A 12,076-nucleotide genomic window follows, 5' to 3' on the forward strand; every position below is an offset into this window, starting at 1 on the left:
TATTCTAATTTATTGGCCCTGATGACCCCATCCCCCAGGGCCAGTCTCCTAATTATATTTTTTTGACCCCAATCCCCAGGGCCGGCCACTGTTTTTTATTATTTTTAAAAAATATATATTTATAGACACACCTAGGACATGCTGGACAAACCGTACGTACCTATCACCATGACGATTTGCGTGATATTCATTAAAAGGCGACTATGCATGCAATGAATCCACTTGGAATGTATTTACACCACTAGTGAAGCTCTGACATGTCTGATGCCCTACCGTGCCTAATCCCGGTAGACACCCTTGTCGTTTATTTATACAAACATGGGTAGCTATTGACGGGCACATTTAATACACATGCACACCAAGCCATACAAAGGGGATTCGACAAAAATTCGACCAAAACTATGCAAGAAACCCCCCTCACGGTTAATAAAACACACATCCACTGCCGGATGTGTAATACTTTTTATTTTACTCTCTGGAAAGGGGACGAACATCACTTGAGAGTCACAGCGCGCTCCTGACAGAGCCCAATGCTGTGTTACACCCACCATTGCCTGCCGTGTGCCACACACCTCTGTGTTGTATTCCACTAGCTAATGCATATGCTATGACACTCTCTAGCCCATGTGCACTGTAACACCACCCCGTGAATATGTCATGCCACACTTGTCTTCGCACGGGTTATATTGCCCCATCTAACGTGCCTTTCTCGATGCCTATGTTATAACGCACAGTGCTATGCCATACATATTACAATCTGGGATCCATATCTTTGTCACAGTGCATATGCAACCTTACACTCCCCAGCACATATTAGAGACTAGTTAGGTTACACAACACTGCCCTGTGCATATTACACTCCAAGGCGCATATCGCATAGCACGCGCTAGTGCCTGTGCTATCTCGCGCTCTCCAATGAATCTGTCATTGCGCACAATGTATTGCATATTATATTTCACGCCCGGTTCATCTTATATCACACTTTTTGGTGCATAGTTTATACCATACACTATATCTAGTTTTCATTTTCAATCGTGCTCTCAGGACTATGTTCTATATAACACTGTGTTCACCTACCCTTTTCACGGGCATTACATTTTGCGATAGGGGGTGGAGGGTCAGGGGGTGTTTCTGCCAAGTGAGCCCGGAGTCACAGTCACAAACGTCCTCTTCTTCCTGAATAAAAGTGAGATTATGCTGCATACTTGTTCATATTTTAAGTAGTTCGCACAGACACAATGTTTTAAAAACAATAAAGTTCCTAATACCCGCCTTCTCTGAACAGTTAGCTTGCTGCCCCATCCCCTTCCTCCCTATCCTCTGTTGTGTGAATCCATGGACTAGCCTCCTCCCTCCTGCCATGCATGGTCTGATGTGCTGCCACTGCCCTCAGTATGATGTACCAGTCCCCTCCTCCTGCCCTCCATTGCCCAATTCTATGCCCCATCATTGACCTCCTGCTTAAACTCTGTGCTTAGCTTGCTGCCCCTATTCTCCTTCCCCCTGCCCTCCGATGTCTTTGTGCATGCCCCTGCTCCATCCTTTTTGCCCACCATGTCCCATGGACCTGCCACTCCTATCTACTCTGAGTGTTCTGTTGAGCTGCCACTCCCCTCCCACCTGCCTAGCATTGTCAGATGACTGTAACCTGTCCCTGCCACCTCCACCCTGCCTGTCCACATGCCATGCCCCTATCCTCTTCCTCCTGTCCTACATGGTCCATTGTACTGCCACACCCTTCTGCCCTCCCTGGTCTGTTGTGCTGCAGCTGCTCCTCCTGCCTGCCCCGTGTGGTCTGTTGTGAGGTCCCTTCCCCTGAACTTTCTTGTCTGTGCACAGGTCCTGACCCTCCCTTCTATCCTCCATCGTCCTTTGTGCATGCCCCTCCACCCTCCTTCTTGCCCATCATAGCCATTGTGCTGCCACTAACCCTCCCACTTGCCATGCATGGTCTTCTGTGCTGCCATGGCCCCTCCCACCTTCCCTGTGTGGTCAGTTAGCTGCCCCTGACCCCCTCCCACCTTCCCTCCATGGTCTGTGTGTATGCCATCACAGTCTCACTGTTGCTCTTCATGGTGTGTCTTGCTTCTAGTGCCCATCCTGCCTGACCTCCATGGCTATCTTGCTGCTCCTGCCCTGCCCCCTTGCCCCCAGCCCTACTCCCTCCCTCCTGGTTTGTATGTTCCATTGTAATGCCCCTGATCCGTCCCTCCTGCCCTTTATGGTCTGTTATGCTGCAGCTTTCTCTCCTGTCTGTCCATTATGGTCAGCTAGCTACCATTGCCTCTTGCCCCTCTGTTCTCTGTTGTCCATGTCCATGGTCCTGTCCCCTCCCTCTTGCTTTCTATGGATTGTTGTGCTGCACTCCCGTCCTGCATGCCCTGTGTGGTGTATTGTGCTGCTGCAAACCCTGATGCCTGCCCTGCAGGGTCAATTTGGTGCACCTCTCCATGTCCCTCCTGTCCTCTGTTATCCAAGTCCATGTCCCTATCCCATTTCCTTCCATGATCCAATGTACCATACTTGCGAACATTTTGAACTTGGTAAGAGGGAGATTTTGAAAAAAAACTGGGTATTGATTTTCCCCTTTGAGTTACATTGAAAAAGAGGATATTGTAGACAGGAGACAGATCAAATAAAGCCCATTTGAGCTTAAAAACATTGGACGTTTCCTGGCTGAATCGGGTCTGTTGGCATGTATGGTTGTACTACCATTGCCTCTTCCTTCTGCCCACAATGGTCTATTACATTACCACAGGCTTGAAGGAGGGTAGATTTTGTATCACAGGGGGCCCCTGGCCCGTTCTGTCCACACCTGAAGTATGAGACCCTTGTCCTTGCCCTGCCAGCTGCATTTGTAGGCCGTATTAAATTGACCAGCGGGTCCTGTGTTGCTATATAATTATCCTGAGACATCCTTACCACTCAGCCAGTATAAAACCCCTGTGTAGGCCCTTCTGTTCAATATGTAGGCCTCTTTGTTAAATTGACCATAGCTCTGCAATTTTAGTGTATAGCAGTCTGAAGGCAGGTCTGCGAGGCCTTCTGCTCCAAACCAGTAGCCCCCACCCTACCCGAGTGCTCCGTGCTCGGTATCAAAGTTCAACATCCCCCTGAAGCTGTCGACATACAGTAGGCTGCATCCTGGACTGGTACTTGCTTCCTGGGCAGGTTTCCCGCTTTTAAGGAAGTGGCAACCGCAGAGCGTCAAGTTAGGAGAACTGAGGAGATTTTATACATGAATATATTGAATTCCCGTACAATACCCATTATTTTCTGCTTGCTCTATGGAACTTATGATAAGCGATTGGCCTGAGAGACTGACCTTTTCACCCAGTCCATTGTCAGCATTAAGTGGGTAAATGACGAAATGTCTGGTAAAATCTGCAGACGAAGCTTTTGGGTAGCATACGTAGGTAGATGTAGCGTGCAAAGGAGCCCACAAAATGATATAAAAAGGGAGCACCCACAGATATCGACGGACTACCTCGCCGTCTGTATGTAGGTTAACAGGCAGTGCAGGTTTTCCCCAAGAGCTGGGAGCTCTTGTCTTCCTTTGCTTAAAATGTCTTGCTCTGCTTTGCTTGAAGTATCTTATTCTATTTTACCTATATGAAATGTCATGTTATGTTTAACCATTGTTCTCTTTACTTTTGCATTTAAAAGATTTTGTATTGTAATTGCAGGAATGCTTGCTCTAAGAGTAAACGTGAGTGTTCCTAGGTAACATTTTCCTTGGTGTAACTTGTTTCTCATGATGCATTTATAGATGTGTTTTCTCTCTCTCTCTGTCAGTACATTAATTGAGATACAGAGAATATCATGACAGCTGTATGATTATCTGGATTCTGTATTTTGTACTTTATGTCTCTATTCTGCGGTTTCTTTGAAGTTGCATCTTCTCATTAAACTGCCATTGTATTCTGCCTCCAATTCCATGTCTCATATGTCTGTTTTCTTCATTTTTGGAGCAAGCGTTCCTAGGCACCCCGGCTCAAATTAAGGTGCCCCTTTTGTCCCTGACTCACTCTCCTGCTCAGTTCTGTGGTGGCTCCCGGGGATCTGGGGACCGCCCCTAGCTTCCTTGACCCGTAATAGATCTTGCCTCCAACAGCCTCTCTTGCAAGTCCTGTATTGTTGGTTTGTTGCCCCTGCCCCCCTTTCCACTGCCCTCCATAGTCTGTTGTGCTTCCACGGCCCTTCCTGCCTGCTCAGTGTGGTTAAATTGTTGCCTTTGCACCCTCCTACCTGCCTTCAATTTTCAGAGTCCGTGCCCCTGGCCTCTGCCTCTCAACAGTATCCTAATGAACAACTAGATTGCTAACATTCTATATTTATTACAAAAGTGTGGAACGCCTGACATCATCTTGATGTAATCAAAACTGTAATACCTAGAGCATTTCCTTTAGAAATTACATATATGAGAGGGTCTTATTGGCATCAAAATTATGGTTAGTGCTCTAAAAGGCTAAAATAAGGACATATTTTCTGAGTTTTCAAATAGCGACAAAGCACTTTTAAATTATTTGTTATCTTTATGTTTTTTTATCCAGTTGACCACTTGATTAAATGTTGCACTTAGGGGAGATGATGTGGTGTTACTTCCAGAACTGCAGACTTTGCAACTGGGGAACCAGGTTGAAGTTTCTGCTTCAGCTCGACATTCTGTGATTCTGGTCAAATCACTTAGTCTCCCCATGTCTACAACCAAAATGAATGTGTTCTTGTGTGATGTAACCAATGCTCATGTAAAGCACTCCAATACCTGACAAGTCTGCACTATATAACACTGCAAAAACACAAAATAATAAGTGTTTTGCACACTTCTGTCATTGGGCTATATTTGGGCTACATCTGGGTGATTTTGGGCTACATTTGGGCTCTTTTGTCTCCGGTGGCCATCTTGGGAGATTTATTTGTTATGAAGTTTCCTAATTTCCTCATGTACTGCAGTCTCCTCAGTAGGAAATGCTTTCAGTTTTTTACTTTGATTCCATCATGAAGGTATTCAGATATGTCACACATTTGCCATAAATTCTGAATGTTAGCACTCTAGTTGCTCATTAGATCACTGTAGTAAAACTACTGCACCATGGAAGTCTGCTCCTGGTATTAAAAGTGCATGTTTCAGTCTGCATGTCAGAATTTTTTAATGAAATAGAAGAGGATTTGAGAAGTCCCTCAAAATGTGCCCTCATTTTCTTTCTTCAGCATTAATCATAATTTCTATGGCAACATGAACCTCCTCATTGTGTTCCTTTTTAAATTAAATGTTTTAAGTGTTACCAGTTTATTCCAATCAAGATGGCTTCAGGTGTGCCATACTTTTGTCATAATGAAGACAGTAAGCGCTCTAGTTGTTTTTAAGAACATTCTGGGACATTCTGTCATTGGGCTATACTTGGGCTACATCTGGGTGATATTTGGGCTACATTTGGGCTCTTTTGTCTCTGGTGGCCATCTTGGGAGACTTATTTGTTATGAAGTTTCCTAATTTCCTCATTTACTGCAGTCTCCTCAGTAGGAAATACTTTCAGTTTTTTACTTTGATTCCATCAAGAAGGCATTCAGATGTGTCACACATTTGCCATAAATTCAGAATGTTAGCACTCTTTTTGCTCATTAGATCACTGTAGTAAAGCTACTGCTCACCAGGGAAAACTGCTGCTGGTATTGAAAGTGCATGTTTCAGTCTGCATGTCAGAATTTTTTAATGAAATAGAAGAGGATTTGAGAAGCCACTCAAAATGTGCCCTAATTTTTCTTTCTGCAGCACTAATCATACTTTTTATTGAAAAATGAACCCCCTAATTTTGTTCCTTTTTAAATTAAATGTTTTAAGAGTTACCACTTTAATCCAAGCAAGATGGCTTCAGGTGTGCCATACGTTTATCATAAGTAGGACTGTTAGCGCTCTAGTAGTTCTTTGGAACACTCTGGGAAGCTGCAGTAGAACACAAAGGAATCAACTGACAGTCTCTGCCCTTGTTGGATGTACATGTTTTACTGAGAATGTCAGACTTCATTCTCACATGACTGAGAAAGATAATGTGAATTTACAGAAAATAAGCTCTCAGTTTAGCCTATAGATCACCTTCCAAACCTCTGTGGTAAAAGCATGAGAAAATATTTTTCTCTCAATCATGATATCCCAGCAGAAAGCTTTTTCACATGGTGAAATCACCTTAGAACATACCACAATTCCTAAAATGAGTATGGTACCATCAACAAATGATTTATAATGTAACTAAAGTCTTAAAACCTTCTATTAACTGCAATGCTTTTTAATGAGGTGCTATCATGTATATTGGTCCCAAGATGGCTGCCAACACTTCTTGGATGAAGTGCTGACAGCCAATCAGATCTCAGGATGAGATGTGTGGTTAGGCTCCGCCCACATATATATATGCTTTTAAATGCTATTTTCTCAGGATCTACTGAACAGATTTACACCAAACCTACAAAAGGCACTTCCTTGACCTGAGGACTACCTCTCTGCCAAATTTCAAGTAATTCTGTTCAGCCGTTCGGGCTGTAGCTGTGTCTAAAGGTCCTATGGAAAAATGCATGGGAAAAACGCGTTTTGGGACCCCCCTTTTATCTCAGCCCCCGCTTGACGAATCCCCCCGAGACTTTCAGGGTAGGAGCGGAGCGTAGCACCCCACCTATTTTGAAAAATTCGCGAGGATTCGTCAACCGGCGCCAAAGTTATTCAAAATAGAATGTTGCGGATTTCCTATGGAAACGTGGTCCTAACTATAACTACCTACTGGCGACCGCCAGTAGGTAATATATATATATATATAATATATATATATATATATTACCTACTGGCGGTCGCCAGTAGGTAGTTATAGTTAGGACCACGTTTCCATAGGAAATCCGCAACATTCTATTTTGAATAACTTTGGCGCCGGTCGACGAATCCTCGCAAATTTTTCAAAATAGGTGGGGCGCTACGCTCCGCTCCTACCCTGAAAGTCTCGGGGGGATTCGTCAAGCGGGGGCTGAGATAAAAGGGGGGTCCCAAAACGCGTTTTTCCCATGCATTTTTCCATAGGACCTTTAGACAGAGCTACAGCCCGAATGGCTGAACAGAATTTAATGAAATTTGGCAGAGAGGTAGTCCCCAGGTCAAGGAAGTGCCTTTTGTAGGTTTGGTGTAAATCTGTTCAGTAGATTCTGAGAAAATAGCATTTAAATCAATATATATATCTATGGCAGCTTACGGTGCGCTTACGGTGCGCTTACGGTAAGCTTACCGTACGCGTACGGTGCCGTGCGCGAGCGCGATTCTGATTGGCTGTTAGATCTTAGTAAACATTCGAATCGGTCGAAACCAGGAAGCGGCGGCCGCCATTTTCTCACTCGCACTGTCAGGGGGGTGAATAAAAAAGGTGGATAATGTGAAAAGGGGGCAGGCTCGACAGTTCCTGACCCCCTAGCCTTGGTCAGGGGGTCCCAGAAGGACCCTCAAGGGCAAAAATGTAATTTATTGTTTTTGGGAAAAATCGCCGTATGCGCGTAGCGTACGCACACGGTGTAACCTGCGAAATTCGCGGAATTACGCGTACCGGCAAAAAAAAATTTGCAAAAAGGAAAGCTTAAAAAAAAAAAAAAAAATGTGAGGTAAGGTTGGCTCTTATAAGAGCCGTTGGGTTAATACAGGGATAGAGGAAAGAAAGAATGGGAATATTATAAGCGTCTACAAACATGCTGGTCTATCTTATTGTTAATAAGGGGAAGACTGATCTCCCCATAAACAATAAGACCACCACATCTTGTACACCTCATTTCAACCCTCCCAAATCGAGGGTTAATGTCCACAGGAAAAGAAGAAGGTGATGCTCCCACCTCAGAGGAAGGGCTCAGCTGAGCTGCCGATGATGTACTCGGCTGAGCATCTGAGGTTGGGCTCTGGTGACTTACTGAAGAGTTTTCTCCAGTATGTCGAGCAAAGGTCCTGGGATGTCTATCCTGCAGGTGTCTTTTCATAGAGTGATTTCCAAAGGAATATTTCTTCCTTGGATTTCCTCTAGATAAAACACGGCCACAAAGTATGCAAGTGACCAATTGAGCATTCACCTTTTTCTCCCCCTCTGGAAAAGAAAAATACTCCCATACAAAAGAAGTCTTTTGTTTCCTCCTTCTCTGGATCATGGTGGTGCTGCTGGCCTCACTCTCAGAAGAGCTCTGCTGTTCTGCCATTGTATCCCAATGTCAATCCAGCTCCTTCTCCTAAGGGATCTCAAGCAGTAATGAGGGGAATGGGTGGGGTGTGGGAAGTTTCTGGAACTGAAAGTACTTTCAACCAATGAAAAGTGTTCTTTCAAGCAGTAATGAGGGGAATGGGTGTGGTGTGGGAAGTTTCTGGAACTGAAAGTACTTTCAACCAATGAAAAATGTTCTTTCTAGCAGTAATGAGGGGAATGGGTGTGGTGTGGGAAGTTTCTGGAAATGAAAGTAATTTCAACCAATGAAAAGTGTTCTTTGTGGATCACATGACCTACCGTGCGCGCTCTGTAAGCTCACGGTACGCGCTCGTAAAAAAGTACGCATGCGCAAACGTGACGCTTACGGAGCGCTTACGGAGCGCGTACGTAAGATGCACTCGCGCATGCGCATTACACGCCCCTGCGTAACCGCGACGTTGCTTCCGCGTGTACGCGTACGTCACGCACGTATCACGTAGGCGCGGTGTACTTATGACGTGCTGAGCACGTAGCGTCAGCTTACGGTACGCGTATCCTATTACGTACGCGCACCGTACTTATGACGCACGGAGCGCGTACCGTCAGCTTACCGTACGCGCACGGAAAAAAAAGCATTAAAAAAAAAAAACCTTTCCATAATGCATTATTTTATACATAGGTTTACAAAAAAATGTCAAAAAAAAATTTGCATTTAAAAAACCGTACAAATTCACTGAAAAAACCATGGGTTTCACACACGTTATAGTTAGGAATTAGCATTTAAAAAACCTTGCAAATTCACTGAAAAAACCATAGGTTTCACACATGTTATAGTTAGCTGGAAATTTTACTGATAAAAAACCAATGAAATTCCCCCGTTATAGTTACTGTAGGCAACTATAACTCACGCGACCGTAATCCTGTGCTGATGACATATGTGTCTTTATGAAAAAAAAATATTTGTAATATATGTATAGCTAAAATTTAATGGAAGAAGACATGGGCAAATAAGTGTCTAAATACAGTATTAGCATCAGCAGAGGATTACGGTCGCGTGAGTTATAGTTGCCTACAGTAACTATAACGGGGGAATTTCATTGGTTTTTTATCAGTAAAATTTCCAGCTAACTATAACATGTGTGAAACCTATGGTTTTTTCAGTGAATATATATATATATATAAAGTTTACATCTTCTTTTGAAGTCAAACTCCTCAATATTGTTCTATGGTACTACCACAGAAGTAATATTTCAATCATTTTCAATCTTAAAAGATGAGAAGTTTTTTATTACAGTATGATAGCCATAAATGCATAACACTTGCATGCAATTATAGAGTTGTAGCTCAATACATCAGAAACATAAGTATTCCTTATTGACTGCATGAGAGCCGATATAGAGGACCTTACCCACAAATGCTGACTGGACATTAATCCTTCTTTCAGGAGCGATGAACAACTTGCGAAGCAATCTCTTGAATTCCACTTCGGATTCGGACCTGATGAGGTACCGCGCCATCAGCAAGATTCCTCAAATCACACTCAATTTTGTGGACTTCAAGGGAGACACGTTCATCACGTCACCGTCCAACGAGAAAGAGATCATTGCGCCCACCAAGCTGAAGGACCGCACTCACAATGTGACAGAGAAAGTGACTCAGGTAAGGTCCCTCTCCTCGGTGATTGTAATGTGCCAAGATGTCAATCCATTGTTCCCTAGCCTGTGGCTTTGTACTACTATGCCTTCACTGTAGTGCTACTCTGCTTGTGTGTATGGAAAGATGGTCATTGCTATACGTTCTATACATTAGTTAATATGATGTACATTGAGATACTACCATGCGGGTAATTACGACTGGTCAAGAATTTGCAACTGCAGTTGTAAATCATTGAAAATGGCCTATTCTGCTTCAGAGTAACTTACTGAAATGTATCACAAGAAGGGTTGTGCGCAGTTGTATTGCTTTTTCTTGCCAAATATCTTTTTTTTCAAAATTTCTCAAACTTTAAATATTTTTTTATTTGAAGTAGTAGCTGCCGCAGGAAAACCTTCAGCAAAATTGGCCTGCAATCCCATCGCCACCCATTTGTCCCTGAAGGGGCCCAGGGGCAGTGACCCTGGTTCATGTACTCTAAGCAGGCTCGTGTATCCCGACGCTCAGTTGCGGGCGGGCTGTCCCGCAGTGTTTCCTGCTGTAAGCATAGTATTGATCCTTTACACAGCCTGTGCTGTTGTTAATATTGTGCCTTTCAGCTCTCTCTGAAGACTGATGTTCCGCGTCTCCCTACCATCGACTGTCCTGCTGATCCCAGACACAAAAAATACAGTCGGTTTAGTCTGAATTGCCACTATTTTGTGAAGCATCATTTGGAGGTTTTTAACTTCTTAATAGATTTTTAACTTGATGCTCTTTTCTCTATGGAAGCACATTTGGGTGAGTAGTGCAGCCGTGACACTGCGATGGTCCTTCCTGATGATATAGTCAAACACGATTCTTTGAGCAAAAGCGGGGGAGGGACTGTGATTATTTTGTAAGTTGAAGTTCACTTGCTTGGTAGAGAGTCTTTCTGTCCCAGATTGTGATGGCATGGTTTTCCGCTATGCCTTTCCAAGAACGTTACCTTTTCTGCCTCTCTGCTTTATTGCTCATCAGGTCCGGAGTGTAGATGGAGCTCTTTGCTAGCTTAGGCGTTATCTCCTTTTAAAATAAATGTCCTTATTTTAACATACTGTCGATTTTAATATCCACTTTGATGGCCTCAACTGCAGTTATTTGGCATCCCCCCAATTGGAGGTTTCAAAGCTCTTGATCTGCAGCAATCAACCTGCGTGCCCACTCATATAGCTGGACACACGCTTGATGATATTTTCTTGAATTTGACTTTCCTAACTGTTGACACACCCGTAACTCTAATATGGTCCGAACTTTTTGCTATCCTTGTTTCAATGCATGTTCCTGAGGCAGGAGGGTCTACTTTTAGGACTACAATTTATTCCAGACATTGGTCTAAACTTAACTCTACAATATTCTGCACACATCTTGAGGATAATGTCCTTAGTGGACAACCACAATAGCGTATCTGACAACTGGATCTGTTCTGCTATACACGTTTTGCTACCGCTGACATCAGGCACCAAGAATAAAGTTTGCTTACCTGTCCCTTGGTTCAGTGACTCTCTCCTATTTCTGAAGGAAAATTGTAAATACATAAAGCACATTTGGATAGGCACTACCCCCAGGATGATAAAGTCAAGTTTAAAACTGCTACTAAGGAGTATCAAAGGGCATGTCGGGAAGCCGGCACAGCCCTTTATGCATAAAATTTTTATATTGTCCTCTACTGAAGAACTTTCTAAAATAGTGAAGTCACTTATGTACCCCACTAATGTATCCCCATCTCCTCCTTTCTCACAGGCAAGATACAATGAACTAGCTGACTTTTTCTTCAGAAAGGTCACTGACATCTATGCTTCCTTCAAAGTTTTCAAAGATCAGGAACCAATAACCATCCCTGTTCTCACTCCTGAACCCACTTTAGCAACTCTTAATCCTACTGAGGAAGCCAATTTTTTGGCTCACTGAGTATTATGAAATCTGGATCTCCTTTGAATCTTTTACCACCTGGAATTTTGAAAATGGTCAGTTCCATTCTAACCCCAGTTTTGGTTAATTTGCTGAACACCTCTCTGTCTAATGGCGTGGTCGCATTAGCTTGGAAGCAGGCCATGGTAGTGCCCTTTGCTAAAAAAATGTGACATGGATCTGAGTTAGCAAACGTCTTCCCGATTTAGCTTCTGCCTATTTTGTGAAGATTCTTGAAAAACATATAATTTGCCAATAATTTACAATCTTATAATCCTCTTCATACATCTCAATAAGGTTTT

The 12,076-nt window shown here is 43.4% G+C and overlaps 1 protein-coding gene across 1 annotated transcript in view; it reads left to right on the plus strand.

Annotated features, from left to right (window-relative positions):
- The window catches only part of KCNH2 (potassium voltage-gated channel subfamily H member 2), a 1,592,201-nt gene that overhangs the window by 821,908 nt on the left and 758,217 nt on the right, over nt 1-12,076 (plus strand). Inside the window, exon 5 of the mRNA XM_085628486.1 lies at nt 9,637-9,851. Within this exon, the coding sequence (XP_085484612.1) occupies nt 9,637-9,851 (215 nt within the window). The remainder of the gene's footprint in view (nt 1-9,636; nt 9,852-12,076) is intronic.

The sequence above is a fragment of the Triturus cristatus genome, chromosome 10, assembly GCF_964204655.1.
Source record: "Triturus cristatus chromosome 10, aTriCri1.1, whole genome shotgun sequence".
In the NCBI taxonomy this organism is placed as follows: Eukaryota; Metazoa; Chordata; class Amphibia; order Caudata; family Salamandridae; genus Triturus; species Triturus cristatus.